The following is a 24690-nucleotide window of genomic DNA, read 5'->3' as shown; positions in this document are numbered from 1 at the left end:
ATAGACTGCGCACTTTACCCCTGCTAACCAGGACTAAAGTGCATATGCTCTCTCCCCTAAAACATGGTAACCTGGAATCATACCTGATTTGACTATTAATTTACTTATAAGTCCCTAGTAAGGTGCACTTTAGGTGCATAGGGCTGGTAAATTAAATGCTACTAGTGGGCCCGCAGCACTGGTTGTGCCACCCACTTAAGTAGCCCCTTTTCCTTGTCTCAGGCCTGCCATTGCAAGGCCTGTGTGTGCAGTTTCACTGCCACATGGACTTGGCATTTAAAAGTTCTTGCCAAGCCTAGAACTCCCCTTTTTCTACATATAAGTCACCCTTAATGTGTGCCCTAGGTAACCCCTAAGGCCGGGTGCTGTGTAGGTAAAAGGCAGGACATGTACCTGTGTAGTTATATGTCCTGGTAGTGTAAAACTCCTAAATTCGTTTTCACACTACTGTGAGGCCTGCTCCCTTCATAGGCTAACATTGGGGCTGCCCTCATACACTGTTGAAGTGGCAGCTGCTGATCTGAAAGGAGCGGGAAGGTCATATTTAGTATGGCCAGAATGGTAATACAAAATCCTACTGACTGGTGAAGTCGGATTTAATATTACTATTCTAGAAATGCCACTTTTAGAAAGTGAGCATTTCTTTGCACTTAAATCCTTCTGTGCCTTACAATCCACGTCTGGCTGGGCTTGGTTGACAGCCCCTTGTGCATTCACTCAGACATACCCCAAACACAGGGTACTCAGCCTCACTTGCATACATCTGCATTTTGAATGGGTCTTCCTGGGCTGGGAGGGTGGAGGGCCTGCCCTCACACAAAGGACTGCCACACCCCCTACTGGGACCCTGGCAGACAGGATTGAACTGAAAGGGGACCTGGTGCACTTCTTAGCCACTCTTTGAAGTCTCCCCCACTTCAAAGGCACATTTGGGTATAAAACAGGGCCTCTGCCCTACCTCATCAGACACTTGCTGGAGAAGAAACCTGAACCAGAAACTACATCCTGCCAAGAAGAACTGCCTGGCTGCTCAAAGGACTCACCTGTCTGCTTTCTACATAGGACTGCTGCCTTGCTGTTGCCCTGCTGCCTTGCTGAACTCTTGTCTGGCTGTGAAAGTGCTCTCCAAGGGCTTGGATAGAGCTTGCCTCCTGTTCCTTGAAGTCTCAGGACCAAAAAGACTTCTCTCTTTTACTTGGACGCTCCGTGCGCCGAAAATTGACGCACAGCTTGTTTCACGGCGAGAAAAATGCTGCACTCCGACGCTGATCGACGTGACGCTCTTGGGACGATCGAAGATGCGACGCACGGCCTCGCAAGGACAACGCCGCCCGACCTCTAGAGGATAAATCGACGCGACGCCTGCCGTGAGATCGTAATTTCAACGCGCAGCCCCGCAGATCGAAGTCTAGAGGAGAAATCGACGCGACGCCTGCTGTGAGATCGTAATTTCGACGCGCAGCCCCGCAGACCGACGCGCAGCCGGAGAACAAGCAGGAAAATCCACGCACAGACCCGGGACATCTGGTAATCCCCGCGATCCACAGAAAGACTGTTGGTGCGCCGGAAAACGACGCCCGACTTCCCCGCGTGGAAAATAACGATGCAAGTCCGTGTGTGCTGGGGCGAAATCGACGCACACACCCTTTTTCCACGCACCTCTTCTCTTATGGCCCTCTGAGGAGATTTTTCCACTCCCAACCAGGTACTTGTGCTTGAAAGACTTTGTTTATACTCTAAAGACTTAAGACCCTTTATATCACTTTTCCGTGATATTTCTACAATTTTCCATTGCACCTTTATTCTTTTTGACCTACAATTATCCTGATAAATATTATATATTTTTCTAAACACTGTTTGGTGTATTTTTGTGGTGCTATATGGTGGTATTGTATGATTTATTGCACAAATACTTTACACATTGCCTTCTAAGTTAAGCCTGACTGCTCGTGCCAAGCTACCAGAGGGTGGCTTGGATTGTGTGCGACTTACCCTGACTAGAGTGAGGGCTTTTGCTTGGACAGGGGGTAACCTGACTGCCAACCAAAAACCCCATTTCTAACAATGACAGATTCATACTCCAGGCTCCATCTTTATCACTTGCAATGAAATGGGTCTTGCGTTTGCCTAGAGTTAGAGCTACTAGCACTGTAAACTCCAACTGGACTTTTCTTGCCACAAATTGAAATAGAAAAGTAAAACAGTTGAATAGTTGATACAAGCGAGTCTATTCAAAGCACCATGAGTGACCATGAGACTTACTGGCTCCCCGCGTGAATGTCTAGAAAGGAGAACGTCTGGGATGAAAGGCAAACCGAAACTGGAGGAGGGGCCATCACATGCTGTAAACAGGAGGAAGCGAGACGTAGTGATGGCCAACAAAAATGCTCACTTAGTGAAATCGCCTGGGAGAGAACTCACACAGAGGCACATTTCACAAAATGCACCAAAAAAAATGAAGCATTTAAGACTAGCACAACAAAGAATGAATACATCTTCTCCCGGGGGGGGGGGGGGGGGGCCGAAGTCCACTAGGCCCCTGGGATTTTGTTGTGTGTGTTTGTTGTGTCTTGGGGGCACCCCTTCTGTAGGAAAACACAAATTACCCCTTGCTGATTTCAGAACTTTGTCTACTTTTCAGAAATGGTTAGCTTTCTGGCATCCAGCATTGGTTTCACACCCATTTCTGTCCCTAACTGGAAGGGCCCTGAAAGCACAAAAATAGTAAAAATGGGGTATGTCCCAGTAAAATGCCAAAATTGTGCAGAAAAATTGGGTTTTCTGATTCAAGTCTGCCTGTTCCTGAAAGCTGGGAAAAGTGTGATTTTAGCACTGCAAACCCTTTGTTGATGCCATTTTCAGGGGGAAAAAACACAAGCGTTCTTCTGCAGCCCTTTTCTCCATTCCTTTTTTTAAAAAAACTGAATGTTTGCTGTATTTTGGCTAATTTCTTGGTCTCCTTCAGGTGAACCCACAACACAAACTCAGGGCACCTCTAGAATCCCTAGGATGTTGGAAAAAAAGGATGAAAATTTGGCATGGGTAGCTTATGTGGACAGAAAGTTATGAGGGCCTAAGCGTGAACTGCTCCAAATAGCCAAAAAAAGGCCTGGCACCTAAGGGGGGAAAAGGCCTGGCAGCAAAGGGGTTAAATCAGTAAAAAAGCCGTTTATATATCCAAGCCAGAATGTAAATGGAAGTTCTTTGCTAAAGTTAAACTCATTAGGGAACAACTTCATACTCAGACATCAATTAATTTGTTTACAGGGGATGCATCTCTCCACTCATGAAAAATAAACTTAGGAATTCTTATTCCCCTGGATCATCCTACAATGCATTATCACTTAGCGCAAACGTCTTGTAGACCCCTTATATTCAGTTAATGGGGGGTACATTGAGGGAAGTTATTGGAATAATTCCTGGTTCAGCAACTATTTCTATGGTATGGGACTGACTAAAGGTGTTTAAATGGGAACTGACTAAGCTATGCCATAAAGCAAGGCCAGGGTGAGATACCACTTGAGGTGCGCTCACTATCCAACCTTAAATTGGAGATTGATTATGCAGTTAATGTTTCCAGGGCATCCGAAGTTTTCAAAGCACCCCTTATTTTTGAACTACCATTCAAATAATGCTCTTAAAAAGTATCCACCAGTGCTATTCAAAAAGGTGGTTTCCATCAGAGCTTGCACTCTGAGAATAATAAGGAAATTGGGTGCTTGATGTCCTTTCAAATCAAGGACCTGAAAGGTAGCAATTCCATCTCAAGTATCAAGGACTCAGAAGGGGCATTGGTTAATGATCAAATGAGTATAAGGAGTGTCTTTAATCAACTCTTCTCTAATCTCTCTCAATTTTACCTATCCTGTTAGTAGTGAAAAACAATTTTAGGAGGTTTTCACTATTAGCCCTACCGGTCTCGTAGGATAACATTGATTTGCCTTATAAAATTTAATAGGTGATACATTTTGATTGGGAACAGGTAAACATTTCATGTTTGGTGTCTGAGAAAATGTAATTTAAAATCCTCTGTACTAGTAAAATTGGATTGTAAGTTAAAATTTTGAAAATGACTCTTTTAGAAAATTAAGAAAACCAAACAGGGGGTTGAGCTCATTTCATGATCAGCAAGGCTGAGCCACCAAAATTAATATACCAAAAAAGTGCTAGTGATGACCATACTTTTTTTACTCATTTTAATCCATGATCACATGGTCGAATCACAGTGACCCATATTCATTGTGCAACATATTTCATAAAGAACAATTCATTGCTGTATACAGGAAAGACTACATAAATGAAACAATTAACAGTCAATCTACAGAGACATTCTTAGCCCATACAAACTTCAACTGTCAAATAAGTTTGTTCCAACAAAAATGATGTAAACATTGAAACAATAATACAAAATAGACAGATGTGTAGGGGTTCTGTGGCTTAATCCCAGAGGGCCTGGCTCATCATTAATGGGAGAACACTGGGTTTTGGGGGGGTGGGGTCACTAGCCACAAGTCAGGTTGATGCATTTTGAACCCTACAACAATTCAAGGATTCTCATCAGGGTACGAAACCAGAAGACAGGATATTCAGAAGAACATTCAAAGCTACATCTGTGTATACAACGTGGACAGAGATCAACCAACATACTTCATCCCAAGTACTCCAAGCCTGAAGTGTCAATTTGGAGACGACAGTGGCAAATTCTCTCAAGAAGGATGGTAAAATTCTTGCTTTTAGAAAGTTGCATTTTCCTGCTCTAAACAATGTGGTGCCTGTAGCCTCCCCTGGGTCACATGGCTGGGTGCAGTAGGACTTAGTCCTCCCAGATAGGTACACAATAGAGCTATTAGGTGTTCCTGGATGGACCATCAACTGGCAGTGTGGGAGGGCAGAGCTGGGCACAGACCCATTTGCAACTGAATAGGCTGTGCTCTGCCTTCATAAAAAGACCTAGTCAGCCCTGCATTGGTCATGCAGCCAGCCTGCCTCCAGAGCAGGAAAGTTAGGAAACTTTAGGCACTTCAAAGAGAATCTTCTAGAATTGTCTACTTCAAAGAAGGTACCAGGTATAAAAAGGGGGACCCCCCCCAACCCACTCTGCAGTTCACTCTCTGCCCCCCCCCCACCCCCACCAACCCACTCTGCAGTTCACTCTCTGCACCTGTGAAAGGACTCTGTGGACTGCCGGCTACGTACTCCACAAGACTGCCTTACTGGCTGGGCCCTGCCTTGAACCCTCAGAGGCCTGCCCTTTTGCTTGAACCCTGCTTCTTTACCTGAATCCAGAACACTGGAGTAAGTAGGGCTAGTTTGCTGGCCACCTGTTCAGAGCCACCGGGACATAACAGGCTCCCACCACCTTGAACCCACACCAAGCCTGAGAGTCCTAACCCCACCTCAGTGAAGCCCCTTCAGTCCTGGACCCTCGCTGGTGGTGCTAAGAAGCCCAGAACTGGAAGCCAGTGGAGTGTTTTGAGGTGGGGGTGAGGTGGTGCAACAAGGAATATTAGGAAACCGGTTTCAGAATAGAAGCAGTTTGCACAAGTCCGTTTTTAGAACTTGCCTTTGACAGTGCATGCAAGAGATTGTATACAAGGGGCTTGCAACAAGCCCATTGCCTACTGTTTGCTGGCTTAAATGGCACTTTTATTTGATGCCTTCCAATTGGCCAGCATGTGCTGGCTTCACTTCCTCTTCTTTCGGCTGGAGCATAGACAAAGTACTGATTGCTTCAGCTTGATTGTTGTCCTTCAACTGTGATTGGGGTACTACTTTTATTTTCTTCTTCCCTGTTGCCCTGGATGAAATCTTGTACCATTTGTAGCCATGTTTTACTATGCAACAGACTTCAGAGAAGCTTCACCAAGACATGGATGCATGTTTCCAACCAGCAACTCCCATATCCCTTACCTGCTGTAACAGCTGGATAAAAACTGGATGAATACCAGTATAGAATGAAAGCCCATTGCAAGGTGCAGCTCATTTATTGGCTCTGGGTACCTAGGGTTCTTGATGAAGATGCAAAAGAAGGACAATCGGTGAAGAAGAAGTCAATACTGCACCCAAGACGACAGATGCGGGTTCCTGGTTGGTGCAGATGTCCCACGCCGGATGGATGATTGCAGCCTGGTTTGCATTGCTGGATTCCTTGGCACACGCAAAGCTCGCGGTTAGCGGAAAAAGGCATTGCCCGGGACCAGGAGGGACCTGGTGGCCTCTACCCAGGATGGGGAGACAGAGGGGGCTCTCAGCAACTCAGAGCCCTCAGAAGTCCAGGCAGCACCCACAGGAGTCCCACAGCACAGGGCAAAGAAGCTGCAAATGGAGGTCCACGCAGCACTACACAAAGGGATCCCACGCTGCCGGAGAACCACTCAGGAAGCTGTGCATCGCAGGAAGTACTGCTGGGTGCCAAAGCTGTGCACGAAGAACTTCGTGGAAGGTTATGTTATTGAGACTTAAATAGCGCCAGCTACCCGGAGGCCTTGTAGCGCTGATCAGTTTGAAAAGTTTAGAACATACTGGAGGAATCTCAAACTTCCCTGGAGAGGGGGAACTTAGAAGAATTTAGAATAGCCAGGTTTTAATGGCCTTCCTAAATTCAGTCTCCTGATTCATCATGCGAATATTCGTGGGTAGGGAGTTCCAAAGTCTGGCTCCCTGGTACTTCAGGGATCTTCCTCCCCATGATGTTTTCTTTACTTTGGGTACCACTGCCAGGGCTTTAGAGGCCGATCTCAAAACTCTTGTGGGTGTATATAGTGAAATTAATGATTTTAGATAATGAGGATCCTTTTTATATAGAGCTCTGTGGAAGAAGCAAAGAGCCTTAAACTTTATCCTTTTTGCCACTGGAAGCCAGTGCAATTCAATCAGAGCTTTTTTAGCTGATGTGGTCCTAGGCAGATTAAAGAGCAGACGTGCTGAAGTATTTTGTACCACCTGTAGTTTGTTAACCACATAACCTGGAGATCCCAAAAAGAGGCTGTTTCCATAATCTAATCTGGATAAAATCAGGGCTTGTACGGCCAATCTTTTGGCCAATGGCGGAAGCAGACCAATAATCTTCTAGTATCTTAAGAATCCCAAAACAGGTGGCTGATGTTCTCTTGGCTTGATGTTCCATGGTGAGTTTGGGATCCAACCAAAATCCCAAGGCTTTAATCTGAGCTTTTTTTTTGGGGGGGGGGTTAAGTAATCTAAATGTATTACTGGTCCTATATTTTTAGCAGGGTTGGCCAGTTTTCCTAAAAACATAATTTCTGTCTTTTCTTCGTTGAGTTGCAGCCTGCTTTCTGTCATCCAGGCAGCAACCGCTTGGAGACAGGCAGGCAAGGCAGAGTTGTCCGCCTCCTTATTGGGGGAGAAGGAAACCACCAGCTGTGTGTCGTCCACATATGACACCAGGGATACCCCAAAGGGTTCTATGACTTCTGCTAGGGGGGGGGACATGTAAATGTTGAACATTGTGGGACTCAAAGATGAGCCCTGCGGAACTCCGCATAAAAGTTTCAACTGGGCTGAGAAAAAAGAACGATCCAGGACTTGAAAGGTTCTATTTTGTAAGAACGAGCTTAACCAATTAAGCGCCCTTCCTTTGATCCCACTATTTCCCATTCTTTGAATGAGTAGATCATGATTGACCGTATCAAATGCCGCGCTCACATCCAGCATTATTATTACAGTTGCCTGACCTTGGTCCATTCGTTTCCTCGCTTCTTCCGTAACCGCAATCATGGCAGATTCAGTGCTGTGGCCCGGTCTAAAGCCCATTTGAGTTATATGCAAAATCTTATGTTCCTCCAAAAAGCCCGATAGTTGTATATTTACATGCTTATCAATAAGTTCTGCCATCATGGGAAGGAGCGAGATAGGCCTGTAGTTTTTAAAGACCGCTCCATTTAGATTAGGCTTCTTTAGAAGGGGCTTGACCACTGCATGTTTCCAGGAGTCCGGCACCATCCCACTTTGTAGCGAGCTGTTTAACAGCTCGGTTATTACCGGATTTAGCGCTACTCTTCCCTGCATAATAATATGGGGAGGTGCGGGATCAAGTGGAGAGCCGTATTTTAATTTACTGAGGAGCCCCAAAGCTCCTTCCTCAGAGATGGGAAGAAAACTCTGTATAACATTGTCACCTTCCTTCTTCTCCATTGCATGCCCTGCGACTCCCCCTACTTCCCCTGAGAAGTTTTCATAGATGTCCTCAATCTTCTTTAAGAAGGAGGCAAAATTGTTACTATGTTCTTCTGAAGCTTCCATTGCTTCCAGGCATGCAGGAATATACAATAGCTCCTTGAGCACACCAAAAATTTCTTTAGGAGATACTGCCGCCTTTTCAATTTTATCTCCATAAAAGGTTGCTTGGGCTAATCTGATCTCCTTCTGCTACAACCTAATTGAACTTCTGTACTCTTCTCTGCCCTCCTCCTTTAGTGATTTCCTCCATTTCCTTTCAATCTTCCTACAGTTCCTCTTTAATGTCATTAAGTGGTTATTAAACCAGGGAGCCTTCCCTCCCTTCTTTTGCCCAGAGAGGGGTGTATAGGGCAGCACTCTGTCCAGACTATCAGAGATCCACTCATTAAAAGAGGTAGGGTCTATCTGCAGGTCCCTCATAAAATATTTTTTTATTTCTATTCAGTGAATTGACCCATTCTGTTGTCTTTAGTTTATTCCACTTCCTAATCTTACTGTTGGAGTGGTGGTGGTGTCCAAACCTATTAGTTATATTAGCCTTTAAGGTGATTAAAAAATGATCGGACCATGCTACAGGGGTAGGGGGTAGTGTGACCAACGATGAAAGATTACTAAACACCAGGTCTAAAGTATGCCCTTTCTCCTGTGTGGGGCCTCTGATCCATTGGTGTAATCCCAGAGCTTCCAGATCATTCACTACCCGCTTAGTTGCCATCAGTTCTAAATTATCAACTTGGATATTAAAATCTCCTAATAAAGTAAAATTCGGCCTATTGCAAATGAGACTTGCCATCCGCTCTGGTAATAGGTTCAGGAATTCATCATAAGTCCCCGGGGGGCTGTAGAGTAGTACTCCTGTAAATGTAAACGTAGGATTGAAGGTAATGGAAAAAATCATTCCCTCACACCCTGAGCGGTCAAGCGGACTATAGTTAAAAAGAAAATCTTGTTTAAAAATAATTGCTATTCCTCCTCCTTTCCTTTTATCTCCATCGGTTCTTGCTATCACATACCCTTTGGGTACTGCAAGAGCTAAATCCGGCCCTGAACCCTCATGGAGCCACGTTTGTCAAAAAGAGGGCATCTGGTGCCCCCTCGCTCAGCAAGAGATTTATGTCTAGTTTGTGTGCTGGCAGAGAGCTGTAATTTATTAGCTGAATCCTCACATTATATATAACCACTTTAAAAACCTTCAAAATCCGATCTCCAGCCCGGACGCCGAGACCGGTTTTATTAAAGCTGGGAACCGGTCAACTAGACAGCCAACCCCCCCCAAGATGGCGGACCTCCATGGGCCTCTACAGTGTGGTAAAAATGGCTGCCCCTTAAAAACCGAACTTCATTACAGATTCAATACAATTTTTAAAAGATGTTTAAAAACTTTGCAATAAAATGTGCTAATCGGCTGACCTTAAAAAACCAATGGTCAGGCCAGGAAAATGCAGTCTGACCAAAAGTGCAGTGCTCCTTCTCCTAAATAAATCGTAGTTTCCTCTTGTTCACATCAACTTTTCCACCTATTTCAATTTTTCCCCCACACCTAAGTTCCCTCTTCCTCCCACTCTCCACTACCAGTTTACATGAATTCAACCACTTTAAAAACCTTCAAAATCCAATCTCACACACAAGCCTTGGCAACTGCAAAACATGCAGTGCACTGGGGTACTGTCTTGCGTGGGGAGGCAAGCTCTTACTTCCACCAAAGTTGGACAGCTGGACTTTAGGACCGTCGGGACCACTTCAGTCCACCAACCGTGTTGCTGGATCAACACACTGTCAGGAGAGGGGACCCACGCCACCGGTTGATGCTGCACGGGGGTACCTGCTGAAGCAGGGAGTGACTCCTTCACTTCAAGGGAGATTCCTTTGTTCTTCTGGTGCAGGCTGAAGACAGGCTGTCCTCCGAGGATGCACAACCTGAAAACAGCTGGTTGCTGGCAGGAGCTAAAGATACAATGTTGCAGAAGTCGTCTTTGCTTCTTTGTTGCAGTTTGTAGAGTTCATGGAGGGTCCAGATGCAGTTTTGTTGGTAGAAAGTTAAGTAAAGGATGCAGAGGATTCCTGCTGGAGTCTTGCAATCCAAATCTGAGGAAACACCCAATGGAGACCCTAAATAGCCCCCAAGAGAGAGAGGGGGGGAAATGGGGGGGGGGGCGATTGGTCAGGAGGTGAGCACCTATCAGGGGAGGGCTCCAACTTCACCTGCTGGCACTGGCCACTCAGATGCTCCCAAAGTGCCCCACCACCACCTTGGAATCCAAGATGGCAAAGCTGAGGGACTCTGTAGGAGCTCTGGGCACCACCCCTGGTGTGGCGATGGACAGGGGAGTGGTCACTTCCCTTTCCTTTGTCCAGTTTCGCGCTAGAGCAGGGACTGTGGGTCTCTGAACTGGTGTACACTGGATTATGCAAGGAGGGCACCATCTGTGCCCTTCAAAGCATTTCCAGAGGCTCTGGGAGGATATCCCTCTAAATGCCTGTAACACCTATTTCCAAAGGGCGAGGGTGCAACACCAAGGAAAGGCTTTGTTCTGCCTTCCTGGGCTCAAGCTGCTTGAGCAACAGGGGGGCAGAAACCTGTCTGTAAGGCGGCAGCAGCTGGGGCTGCCTGGAAAAACTGCAAAAGGCTGGTGTGGCAGTACAGGGGGTCCGCTGTGGAGCCCCCAGAGTGCATGGAATTTTACAACAAATACTAGAATCATTATTGGGGTACTATTCCAAGATGTTAGACACCTTACATGGCCATATTTGGAGTTACCATTGTGCAGCTGGACATAGGTATTGACCTATGTTCAATACACATGTAAAATGGTGGTCCCCACACTCAAGAAGTCCGGGAAAATGGTCCTGGACAACATGGGGGCACCTCTGCTAGTGCAGGGGTGCCCTCACACAGGTACTTTGCACCCAGCCTTCAGGGTTGTTAGGCCTGACAAAGGTGACCTGGTGCAGTGAAAATGGCAGTGAAAGGGTGCTTGCACCATTTCACGGAGTCTGCAATGGCAGTCCTGCAGAAGCCTTTTCATGGGCTCCCTATGGGTGGCAAAAGTAATGCTGCAGCCCATAGGGATCCCCTGGAAACTCAATGCCCTGGGTACCCAAGTACCATATTTTAGGGACTGATAAGGGGTGAACAGTATGCCAATTTAGGAGGAAATACTGGGTTACCAGTATGCAGTGACAAAATTGAGAGGAGAGAGCATAAGCACTGGGACCGGTTAGCAGGATCCCAGTGACACAAACACTGACATGAGGCAGAAATTGAGGGGTCACATTCCAAAAAGACGGTACTTTCCTACACCTAAGAAAAGCAGCTTTGAAGGTCCAGATTACTTGCTGTGGTGAGCTGCCACTGTCATAAACCTGGTCAAGAACACCTCCACTGTTGATTCGGTAACTCCTTGAAAGAGAGGTATCAAGATCTTTGTGGTGCTCAGAGTATCTAGGTTTGTGGCACCTCTTGCCAGAACCTTTTGATATGTCATTGTCTAAAGGAGAGATCCTACGTGCCGTTCTTTCTAGTGAATGGAGGTAAGCAGTGAGAACCTGCAGGTCTTTCACGATTGCTCCAAAACTGTCTAAGATGATGGCATATCTTGATGAACAAGTCACTTACCTTCGGGAACAAACTGTCTGGTAGAGACATTGTAGTTGGATTCCTTACCTTAGAATTTCCCTAAGGTGTCACACTGGATCTAGAGATTTTTCTTTGGTCGACTGCCTACGTTGTTGTGGTTGCTGTGATGTTGTATATAGGCACCACCCCAGCGTGCTGACTTTTTTTTTTTCCCCATGACTTTCCTCACCAGTAGCGCGGTGCTATGAACAATGATATTGACGCCAGAACTAGGACCCTGAAATGAAGTCCCTGTCTCTACAAATCAGTTCACAAGCGGGAGGATGTTTAGGTCAGTAATTAATCTGCAACTAGAATATGTTAATTTGTTACTGAAGGTAAGTAACTTGTCCATCTGATAGACTTCTAGTTGCAGGTTCCTTACCTTAGATACCCAAGCGAAATCATCCTCGGAAATCGGTTGCAAACCAAGATCAGATAAAGTCCTGCAGGACCAAACATGACTTGGACCTGTCCCAAAGTTAGTCGCTTTTGATGCGAGGTGCATGCCAGATTGTGGGTTACTGTTGGTTGGCCTTGGCGACCTGATCCACCTACTGCCCTTCTCCGCTACAATGGTGACTTACCAAAGTCCATTTGACGCCTCACTGCGATCTCGCTACTGCTGGCTAAAAGGAGATCGCGTTTTGATGGGAACCCAAATATGCACCAAGCATTAATTTCTGGTTGGCCAGCCTCACATATTGTGACACCAATAGCAAACTTTACACCTCACTACAGCCTGTGATGTCTAGGCCTAAGGATATTTGGTAACCGCTGAGGGGCTATTTGATTACACTAGCCACTTCACCACCATTACAGATTTCTAATGATGCAAGCTCATGCTGAATCCACTCTTTCTATGTCATTACCTCTGCTTCAGTACTAATTGTTGTTTGCCTGCCAATGCCCTGTGATTGCCAACAGTGATACTATGTATGATTTGTACTGACGTCCTGCTAATTACATGTGGTACAGTTTCTATGTTTGAAATGCATTGTTCTGTGTTTGTTCTTTGGTATGCTTTAAAATACCATTCATGAAAAATAAACAACAAGAATGTTTGATCTGGCAGTCTAAGGAAGGCTGAGGGGTCAGCCTTGTAGCCCCCGGCTGGGCAAGAGAGGATGAACAGTAGAATCTCAGACAAAGGTGCAGAAAGGGGATCAACAGATATGTTGATACCCCATATATCTTCCAACAACAGGCCTATACTGTTTTAGTGGAGGGACGTCCGACTACCAGGATAACATTACAGACTTCAGGCGGAAGGTCGAAAGCTGTCAACTGCTGCTGCTCAATCTCCAGCCAAGAAGGCAGGGACTGGACAGGTTCAGGTGAAGAACCTGATCTCCTGCTGCTGTGACAGAAGATTCTCCCAAAGGGGTAGTCTTATCGGAGGATTGATGGCCATGCTCAGATGCTCTGGATACCATACTCTGCGTGCCCAGTCTGGAGCCACCAGGATTACTTGGGCCTGGCTGTTCTTGATCTTAACTGTACGCAGAAGTCATATTGGCAGGAAGGCATACAGGAGACCCAAGTTCCACTTGAGACAAAGCATCTGAGCGAGTGCCACCTTGGAAACTCCAACATGCAAAACAGCTGACATTGCAAGTTCTCTGCGGCAGCGAACAGATCTAACCAAGGCTCTCCCACTGCTTAAATAGACCTTGCGCCACCTCCGGATGGAGACTCCATTCGTAATCGACCATGCATAGACAGCTGAGTTTGTCTGCTCTGGAGTTCAGAGCCCACCAGATGTTGAACCACTAGGGATATGCCCTAACATTCCAGCCATGTCCGAGACGCAGAGCCTCGTTAAAAGGGTCCATGACCCCCACTCCGCCCTACTTGTTGCAGTACCAAATGGTGGTGGAAGAGATTGAGGGCCCAGAGGTCTAGGATAGGACGAAGGACCTTGTCCTTTTTAGGCACCAGAAAGTAGACAACCCGAACCTACTTCTGGCACAGAGACCCTCTCTATGGCTCCCTTGGCCAAGAGAGCCATAATCACCTCGTGGAGAAGTGCCATATGATCCTCAGTCATGCAATCCTAAGATGGTGGCATGGCAGGAGGGGTAGTCTCAAAAGGGAGGGAGTAGCCCCTTCAGACTATTTGCAAAACCCACCTGTCATGCTCTATTCCCAGTGCAGAAGATGATGGGCAGATCCTGCCTCCAACTGGTCCAGGATACAGCCACGGACTAGAAAGGGTTGGAGGCAGGGGCGGACCACCGCTGGCTCCCTGATCCACGAGCACGTGGGATCCCACGTCTGTGGCCAAGCAGAGGCTGTGCAGCATGAGCAGCTTGCTGGCTGGCGAGGAGTGGACTCAGTTGGGCTCCCCTTCTGTAGCCATGAAAGGGGCAAAATTAGGACTGTTGAGGGTGAGGCCAAGGGACTGAGGTGTAGCTGGGGACTTCTTAAAGCACTCTGGCGCTGAGTCCGCTTTGTCTCCGAAGAGACGGGTTCCTTCACAGGGCATGTCCATGAGTGACTGTTGGACATCCCTCGAAAAGCAAGATGTCCTCAACCAGGCTAGGTGCCCTGGGGCCACTGTCAATGCAACTGATCTGCCCAGTGAATCAGTCGTATCCATCCCACAATTTATGGTGAACTTGGCTACATATCTCCCATCAGCAATAGCTTGGGTTGGGAAAGAACACCCCAAGCCCCCTCGGAGACCTGCAGCAACACCCGCGTGTCCATATCCCATAGGGTATGGGAATAGCAGCTCAAAATGCATGCGGTGTTCACAGACCACGCCGCCAGACTGGAGGAAGAGAACATTTACTTCCCAAGCTGATCCAGTCTGAGTCCCTATCAAGGGATGCGGAAGGGAATGCGCCAGATGAGGAAGAAGCCTGAATGACAAGACTCAGGTATAGGTTGCTGAGTTTGGAATTTTGGGTCGTTCAGCACAGGTCGATGGCGGCAGAAGAACGTCCTGTTCACAGGAACCCCTGCGCTGGGTCTGGACCAGGTACCCAATAGGACATCAGTGAGGGCTTCATAAAAAGGTAGAAGGGGTTCCAAGGAGGAAGCCCCAGGCTAAAGCACCTCAGTCAGGAGGGTAGTCCTGACTGCCACAGAAGGTAGCTCAAGGCTGAGGACTTCAGCCGCCCTTCTCACTACCATAGAATATGACGCTTCCTCTGTAGCCATAGTAGAGGGAGAAAGCATGTCCACATCAGGCGAGGTATCCAGACCACCAGCTTTGCCCAATTCCTGTGTCCAGCCCATTTTAGGGTCAGTTGGAATTCTAAAAGGTCCAGCAAACCCTCCTCACTTTACCCGTCCCCATAAGAACCATGGTCAGGATCCAACCTGGGGAATGTAGGCCCCGTAAAAGCTAGAAAAGAGTCTAGCGACGTCGATCTGCCTCCGGGTCGGAATCGGGTGTAAGTATGGGTGTGACATCAATCGTGGGCCTGACTGGTGTCTGAAATGTTGACATCTTATCCAGTTCCGGGGAAGGTCGCATTTGCACGAATGACATCGGCACAGATCTGATAACTTATCCTGAGGGGCCCTCTGGCGCCATAGCCACCAGCACGGAACGAGAGAGGACATCCTCTGACCCCACTGGGCCTGAACACTGGAAGGGGGGTGTTTGGGGGGTGACCCAGAAACAGGTGCCAGAGACCTAGAGCATCAAGGCTCTTCCTGAGTCGCATTGTCCGATATACAGGGCAAAGTCTAAGAACGTTTGGTCTTCAACGACTTCTTGTGACCCAAGTGTCCCGAGGACTTTGAATGGGACAAAGAAGAGTGGTGGAGGCTCGGCGAGCGGTCTTGTGACCTTCCTCTTGAGCGAGACTGGGAGCAATGCAGAGTCGTGCGCCAGGCTGCCATGAGCTTTAGGGAGTGCTCCCTCAAAGCTTTTGGGTTCATGGCCCAGCACTTGGAGCAAGACTTTGGGTCGTGATCAGGCTCCAGGCACCACAAACACATGAGGTGAGAATCTGGCACTGATATCATGCAGTGACCGGAGTCACACTGCTTAAAACCTGTCTTCCGACTTCCACGCCACGCCTAAAAGTTGTCAAGAACTCGACAAAATGGTCAAAGTCAGTCAATGAGGATACATGGAAGAAAATCTGGACCTACACCCCCAAAAACAAAGTAGCCCCCATTCTCACACAATGGTTAGAACAACCAAAACCCAGTCACAATAAATGAGGAGAGATGGAAGAAAGTCTGGACCTACACTCCCAAAAATAAAATATCCCCAATCCTCACACTATGCAATTGTTGGACTCCGGAAAAACTCTAAGCTGGAACTCGGACAAATGCTGAAATTGTCAGGCACCCCGAGTCATATGGTGATTCACTGCATGATGTTTAACCTCTTTTGTAAAGAGGCTCAAAACATAATAAACTGACTGAATCATTGGGAACTCACTTTACTTCCATAGTCACATTAGGACTTTGGTCTTATTTCTATGCACTGCAGTTAAATACCTCAGCCATGTGTCTCTTGGATCTCTTACTAATAGTGGGTGTCAAAAATATTCCTTGTGAGTGGAAATCATACAAAACCTAACCCACAGTGCATCACAAGGAGTGTAGACAACTCAATATTTAATAGCTTCAATGACCAGAATTTACACTATGGAACAAGCTGGACCTATACATTCAAAGATTAAGCTTCCTTGAACAAATCTTCGATATCTCCTCATTTCTACCCCAACATGTTCGCTGAGGAACACAAATTACCTACACACACACAGCATAGCATATGCACAAATCTTTCGCCACAACACCAATACGCTCCCCAACCAATTGATCGCTCAGTAGGACACTGCTCTATTCCCAAAATCGCTCTATCCCTACCCCCTCTTTTTCAGTTTTATTTTCAATGAGGCATTATTCCTTTCCCTCTCTCTATCTCTCTCTCTCTATCTCTCTCCCTTCTTTCATACCCTACTTCACTCTCCCATCATGGGATTATGATCAACAATACTCTGCTCTAGATAGCCGTCTCTTTGCCACACCCATGTATCTTAATTGTATTTTACACTGCAACTCAAACTCTCATTGTTTATCATTTTTTTCTACATTTTTGTTTCCTTTAAATATATTTTGGAATGAAAAAAATAAACACACACAAGGGCTTGATATGAACCAGTATATTACCCACAATTGTATACTGTATGTCTGCAGACTGCTTCCAGAAGATCTGGTTGGGTTCTATTCCCCCAAACGTGATCTGGATACTTTACCTAAACTCATGCACTCTATACCCACAGGAGATAACTCAAGGGAAAGACTGTAAAGAACCTAACACTGTAGGTCCAAATTATAACCACCAAGAACTTGAAGAGGAAAGCGGATGGAGGAACATTAACACGCTTTAATTTCCCTTTTCCAGAGAAGTAGCTACCACCTTCCTGCTGGAGGCAGACCAGCAAATGTTGTCAACCACCTGTGGATACCTTTAGCACTTTATACCACCACAGCTACTGGAGAAGAAAGGAAACATTAACAGAAGAAGGCTACAAACATCTGATCAAAGCAAGAAGAACATCTTGCATAAACCTATGTGGCACAACTTTATGACCAGTGATGCTCTTTTACTGCTTCAGTTCAATTACGCAGTTTAAAACTTGCACTGCTTTACTCACATTGTCGTGGCTCAGCATCGCCCCCTTAGGCTGTCCGGTCGTCCCAGACGTGTAGATCAGGATACAGCACTGGTTGGCTTTCTGAGAGGCGATTATGTCATCTAGTTGAGCATCAGGAACATCTGCCCCCAACTGGATGAACTCCTTCCACTGGGGACAGAGAATAAAATCAACAAAGGACCATGATGGGGTGATCTTTGGGGTGCAATTGTCCTCCAGATTAGTCAACAAACGTGCTAATTAACAGATTGAAAAAACAGTTTCAGGGGGTTGCAAACTACTGTTTGGGAAAGCACTGAATGCACACAGATCTGAAGTACATTATTAAGAGGGGGACATCACTTACAATCTCCTCAAGGAGCCCCAGAGGCACTACTTTACCTCACTGAGGACTATCCACAGAACATGGACTTTGAAAAGCACTTCTCAGAAAACATGTAACAAAATGTGTTCTCTAGCATTTGGCTGGCCATTTGTATAATAAAGCAGTTAAGAGAAAGGGACTAGCAACATTCACACAAGCACACAGAGCCCCAGCACCCAACGATGCTCTCCTCTGCTCACGGTCAGTGTGCGGTGCAGTTATCCTCTGAAGCTGCCAGGTATCTTCCTGCACCCGGAAGAGTTGGAAGGACAGACACCTACTTTTACGCACACATCATACCATCCCCAGCAGAACTCCTAGTAGTTGAAATTGAGCAGCAGCTTTACTTTTACGACAGGGGCAGGACTCTACCTCTTGCAGCATTAGTGATCAGAACACGTGTCTACATCTACAGCAGAAAGGTTTCAGGGCCCAGCTATCAGAGCCAGCTGTGAGCCTTCACATCTCACCGTGTACAGGTTGGGCCTTCTCTCCTTCAGCTCATCCTGGTACTGGACAATGGCCTTAAGATGAGGGAGCTGGTGTTGTATCTGAAGGAAGCAAGAAAGAAGTTCAGACAATATTTGATTAAATCAAAGAAACACCAGAGCGGGTAAACCTTAAATGGAGTGGACAGTTCCTTGGATGAATCTGCTGTCAGCCCTTGAATTCAGCAGGGATTATAAAGCTGCACTTATGGGGTGTACACATGCTCTATAGGTGCCCACCCTCCAAGAGAACCCCTTATATACTACACATGCCATGCATGAGATATCCATGTAACATACAAAAACGTGTCTGACATTTACAGGAGGCTCTCGGGAAAAGCGGACTTCCTTGAAATGTAGGTTGGTGATTTCTTTCGTGCTCAGGAATTTGTGATCACTCAAATCAGTCAAATTAAACACAATAAGACATTTATTACTTATCAAAGCCTGATTTAATAGAGTACATTCAATGTACATCCAAAAGGACTCCACAACCCCTGAAAACATTAAAAGAAAGTCCATATTCTCTTGTCCCTTCCAAGTCATTTATAATAGGGGCTCAAATGCTGAGCTTGTGCAACAAATCATCCAGTCGATGGGGTCATTCCACTTTGTCACTAAGTAGACAATTTCTGTGGGCAATACAAGGTCCCTCAGGCTGTCTTCAGCCTACGGAGAGGCAAAATGATAGCCATGTCGCAAGGCTGGCAGGTGAAGAAGAGAGCAGCAAGGGTAGCCTCTTATCACCCATCTTGCATCCAAGTCTGTGCAAGAGCACAATTAATCCTAATGGAGCTCAAGCCAACCCCTTGCAATAAACCACTGTCTGAACATTACAGCTTTCAATGTTTTACTGAACCAAGTCAACACAATGCAGCAATCGTGCAATGGAAGAGCTGTCAGAGGCTCCTTCGGACAGCCGTGCAAGAGAGCATTCAAAAATTCGACAATATTATCTTTAGCAGCAAACATATATTCAGTTATGCTTGAAACATCTCCCTCCATCATCACAAAACCATGTTTTGTATCCTGGCTTTCATCTGACAATCTATTCTGGGAGTCAGTCTTGTTTTGCTTCCAGTTCAGCCGGCACACCTGAAAATGTTTTGCAATAGAAAAGTTTAAGTATAGGTCTTCTTGTACGAACCTAGTGTAAACCTTTATTAGATGTGCCCATCAACGGTTTAGTCTCCTGTGTGTCCAGAAGTTACTGATAATCACCAGAATGAAGTAACAGTTCCCTTTGGCTGATGACATAGGATTTTGAAACTCTACCCAACAGGAGTTAAATGGAAAGGTATAACCTATCTCCCTTCTTTATCCAAAAATAAAGCAACAAAAGGGGCCACATGACTCCTGGCTGATAAAGAGAAGATGGACAGACTAAAGATGCACTGCTCAGATGGATGCTCTACCTAACATGAATTAAATACAACGGCATAGGTGAAGTCAATATCTGAGGCAAACCGGATCCTGGGCTTGAGGAGGATACCCAGGATCCGGGTTCGAAGCTGGGCCCGCTCGGTGGGGATCGTCCGCGCTGGCAGAGGAAGGAGAGAAGAAGGAAACAGCAGCACCCAACTACGTTGGAGCAGATCTCGGAGCGCCAGTCGGCAGTGAGCAGCGTGGCAGCTGGGACAAGTGCCTAAATGAGGAGCGGTGAAGGGCTGCTGGACAGTTGGGGGTTGCTTGTCACGGGATTGTGGCTGACTGAGAGGGGCCTGGGCGCCGGAGTCGACGGACTTGGTGGACGAACTTGTGAGGTTCTACAGCCCTGCTGAGACTTTTTACCTCTTAGGGATGTGTGTGAGGACTTTTCTGGCATGAGCACCCGTTGTGCATTAGGTTATATGTTGGAATGCTTCCCTGAGAGTATGGGCGCTGGTGGTCCTGGCGGCTTGGCTATGTGAGTTGAAGCGGCTGCGAAGCTGCTTTGGATCTTGGTCCCCTCCGTTGAACCCCTCCCCACCTGAGCAATTGTCTCTCTGTGCTGTATGACAGTTAAGTGTCTTAGTTTGAATGCCCGTGGGCTTAATAATCCGACCAAGCGGTTAGCGATTGTCAGGCCTAGATAAATCTGGGTGTCATATGTTTATTACAGGAGACATTTATTGCATAAAGACACATTCCGCATGCGCTCAAGGTGGTTTCCTAGACAGTTCTGGTCCTCAGCAACTACAAAGCATGCAGGGGTGGCGATATTGCTTTCAAGGACCTTTTCTGGGGAGATAGTGGGGAAGATACACGAAGTATAAGGCAGGTTTCTGGCCATTAGAATAAGACTTGGGGCCTTCTCCTTCATTATCACTTCCCTTTATGCTCCGAATGCTCAGCAGGAGGCCTTCCTGAAACAGGCGGTCTCCCCAATACTTAGTTCACCAGATAGTGCGATTTTGGTAGGAGGAGATTTTAACTTGGTGATGGATAATGAGCTCGACCACTCAGGCCAACGCTTCGGGCAGGCGGGGGCTTTATCGGAGGCGGGCGTCAGTGGCTGGCTGAATGTGGGTTGGAGGATGTGTGGAGAAAGTTGCATCCTACGCTCCGGGATTACTCCTTTTACTAGGCGGCAACCAAGACCTATGCTCGGCTCGATCTTTTTCTGGCCTCGCAGGAATTTGCGTCCCGGGTCAGGGAGGCCACGATTTAACCCAGAGCCTTGACTGATCATGCCCCAATTACTGCAGAGGTTACTGTGGGGGTGGGCCGGGTGGGTACTCCGAGCTGGCGCTTTAGGGATTCTTTGCTCCAGAGTGAGACAATGGTGGAGTCGCTCCGGCGCACGATTACGGACTATCTTAGCTTTAATGATGATGGTGGTACTTCTTTGGAGACCGTATGGGAGGCTCTGAAGGCAGTAGTGCGGGCGAGGTGATGGCATTGTCCGCGAGAGATGAGGCAAGGAGGGAGATACGGGAGGAAGTGGAGCAGAGGGTGGCTGTACTGGAGCGTTCCCACAAATCAACTGGCGCGCCTAGAATCTGGGGGGAATTAGAGAAGGTGAGGCAACAGCTGAAGAGGCTGGATTGGGATAGAGCGGAGTATGCGATAGTGCGACTTGAGCATAAATTCTACATTGGGAGCAATAGGTGCAGAAAGATATTGGCGCACCAATTGCGAGCCCATGTCAGCGATAAAATTGATCCATTCCCCTTCTGGCATGGAGGCGCGTGCGAGTGATCAGATTGCAGAGGCCTTTGCGGAGTTTTATCAGGATTATACGCGCCCGATGAGCGGATGACGCGGCCTTGGATTAATTTTTAGAGGGCATAGCAATCACGCCCCTCAGTGAGAAGGAGGCGTCCCTGTTGGGCCAGCCGATAAGGTTGGAAGAGGTTATATCGGCAATTTCCCCGACTAAAGGTTGGGAAATCCCCCGGCCCTGATGGGTTTATGGCTCTATTCTATGAGACTTTGTGTGGAACTCAGCCCGCTTTTGGTGCGACTAACTCTTTTCGGACGTCGGGAGCCCTGGCGCCTAGTATGTTGGATGCTACCATTGCAGTTATACATAAACCAGGCAAGGATCCAGAGGAGTGTGCCTCATATAGGCCGATCTCGCTCCTGAATATCTATGCCAAGTTATTCACTGGCATTCTTGCTTACCGCCTTAATCTTTATATGCTGGGTCTCCTTGAACCGGATCAATCAGGTTTTATACCAAGCCGACAATGTAGCAATAATACGAAGCGGCTCCTGCACCTGTTAGATAAAATGGACCGATCCCGTAGGGAGGCGCTCTTTCGCTCTATTGATGCTGAAAAAGCGTTTGATAGGGTTCATTGGCCCTATCTTTTTAAGGTACTGGAGCGATTTGGACTGGGTCCCTGTTTCAGGTCTTGGATCCGATGCGTCTATCGGTCTCCCAGGGCAGCGGTTCAAATTAATGGTGTGCTCTCACTGCTGTTCCTGGTTAGGCGTGGGACTAGACAGGGATGCCTGCTTTCTCCCCTCTTGTTTGCGCTATATATGGAACCCTTCGCGCAGCCCCTTGGTTTCAGGTGTGAAGTTTGGCAGAGGCCACCATCTCATTACCCTCTATGCAGATGATGTGATCCTTACACTGGCGGAGCCAGCAACTTCACTGCCGGCGCTTATGGAGATAATAGCGGAGTTCGGTCAGGTCTCGGGATTTCGGGTTAATATGCAGAAGTCTCAGGTTCTTAGTTTGTCGGTAAGCCCGGAGCATGAGGCAGACCTGAGAGCTAGATACCCCTTTCTCTGGTCGTCCTCGCGCCTTTCCTATCTAGGAGTTGAGTTAGCGACCTCTGCTGCAAAGACTGCGAGCTTGAATTATACGACATTAGTCCATGAAGTACAGTGGGACCTGGAGTCGTGGGGGAGCCATAAACTGTCTTGGCTGGGCAGAGTGGCATCGGTGAAGATGACAATCTTGCCGCGCATTCTCTATGTGTTTCAGGCGCTTCCGGTGATTCCACCTCCGCGGACTATAGCCATTCTTCAATCGGCGAATCTGAGATTTGTATGGGAGGGTCGGCCAGCGCGTCTCCCGCGACAGGTTTTATATTGCCCTAAGAGTGGGGGAGGGCTGGCGATCCCTTGTCTTTTGCGATATTTTCAGGCAACGCAGCTGCGTTTTCTTTTGGAGTGGAATCGCCCGCTCACTGAGAAACATTGGTGCTTTATGGAACCAGCGGTGGCGGGCTCGCATATATGGAAGGAGCCTTGGCTTCGACGTCGCCACAGGGCAGCTGGACTTTACTCTTCCCCAGTCAAGGGAGCAACGTTACGCATATGGGACACAGTGGCCTGCCGATCGGGGCGGACGTCTTTTCTGTCTCCGATGACCCCCATAGGTGCGAATCCTGACTTCGAGTCTGGGCTTCGTCTGGAAGGCCTGAGACGCTGGTACGAGGGGGGCTGCAAGAGAATGGGAAGCCTCTGATGAACAAGGGGTCTTGTCTTTTGATCAGATGAGGGAAGCATACAGCTTGACTGAGGCCGATAGGCTGATGTATTATCAGATACGGCACTGGGTTCTGCTGCCGGCGGACAGAGCATTAATAGATAGGCCTCTTAGGCCATTCGAGAAATGGCTCTTGTTAAAGGAGGATGATAAGAGTCATTTCAGAACTTTGTCGGCTTCTGCAGGGGGAGAAGCGCCCGCCTAAGTCTAGAGGACAGTTGAGATGAGAGAGGGAGCTGGAGAGGGAATTCTCGGATGAGGAGTGGGACAGTATGTTCTATAGAATACATCACACAGCCTATAATATAATGCAGCGGGACGGAGACGTCATATAAAGTGGCTTCTTATTGGTATTACACTCCGGCGCGTATACACGCATGGGACCTTGTTAAGTCTGGCCTCTGCTGGAGGGGGTGTGGAGCCACGGGCACACTCGTGCATTTGCTCTGGCATTGTCCCAAGCTCCATCGCTATTGGGAGAGCATTACTGAGGGTATTGACATAGCGTTCCATACTAAGATCCCCAGATTCCCATCATATATCTTGCTGGGGCTTCCCAATCCCCTTACTTTTCCCTTGAGGTAGTTAAAGGGGAGGCAGATGGCCCTGGCATTTAACGCATCCTTGCAGCCTATCCTAGCTGTGTGGGGTATGGATAGGGTTCCGACATTTACTGCGTGGCTTCAGAAGCTCTGGTTTATTCTTGCCATGGAGAAACTCACCCTGGCCTCTCAGCAGTGGATGGGTGAATTGGGGGTATTATGGAAGCCATTCCTCCAGATTCTATCTGCAGAATTTACGGAGTGGACATGTCTGGCTTATTTGAGTGCGCTGAGACGGACCTGAACCTTGATCAGAATGCTGGGGGGGGAGAGATATTCGGGGGGGCGGCGATTTGGTGGGAGGAGGGGTAGAGGAGTGGAGAGACAGGAGGATGACACGGACTCTGGAAGGGGAGCATGTTGGTGTGTTTATGTGTATGCTAGTTTGGATTTCACATACGGGACTCGCAGTTTGAAAGACTTAAGCGTACCCCGCCTGCTCCTTTGAGCATGGTTTAGAGATTGACTAGAGAGACTTTTGTCTGTAGACTTGGAGCTTTTGCTGTGGAGAAACATGCCATCTACTGTACTGCGATGTGCTGTATTTTGTACTTCGTATTTTCTATGTTTAAGTGCTTAATACAAACAGATTTGATCCATAAATACAACGGCATGAACAAATTACTTACCTTTGGTAACCGTTTCCACTAGATGCTAACCACATATTCCTCATATCCCCCATGCATCAGACTGGATCTAGGAACTTTCAGTAGTACCCCTACATGCAGGGCCCATGTAAGCACCACTCCCACCTGCTGAGGTCAGTTGCTTTCAAGGCATGCCCCGAGACACAGACCCCCAACAGCAAATTGTCTTTGACTAGAGTGCAAATTCCTAAACTTTAGATCTTTTTAATGGCTAGAG

The 24690-nt window shown here is 47.3% G+C and overlaps 1 protein-coding gene across 4 annotated transcripts in view; it reads right to left on the bottom strand.

Moving 5' to 3' along the window:
- Window positions 1–24690, bottom strand: part of LOC138251924 (long-chain-fatty-acid--CoA ligase ACSBG2-like) — a 411952-nt gene that overhangs the window by 73020 nt on the left and 314242 nt on the right. For all 4 annotated transcript variants that reach the window (XM_069205692.1, XM_069205693.1, XM_069205690.1 and 1 more), the window contains 2 exons: window positions 18280–18360; window positions 17446–17595 (listed from right to left, as the gene is read on the bottom strand). In XM_069205692.1, the coding sequence (XP_069061793.1) occupies window positions 17446–17595; window positions 18280–18360 (231 nt within the window). The remainder of the gene's footprint in view (window positions 1–17445; window positions 17596–18279; window positions 18361–24690) is intronic.

The sequence above is a fragment of the Pleurodeles waltl genome, chromosome 1_2 (genome assembly GCF_031143425.1).
Source record: "Pleurodeles waltl isolate 20211129_DDA chromosome 1_2, aPleWal1.hap1.20221129, whole genome shotgun sequence".
Lineage (NCBI taxonomy): Eukaryota > Metazoa > Chordata > Amphibia > Caudata > Salamandridae > Pleurodeles > Pleurodeles waltl.
The sequence above is the reverse complement of the archived record's forward strand: the minus strand, read 5'-3'. Positions and strand labels throughout refer to the sequence as shown.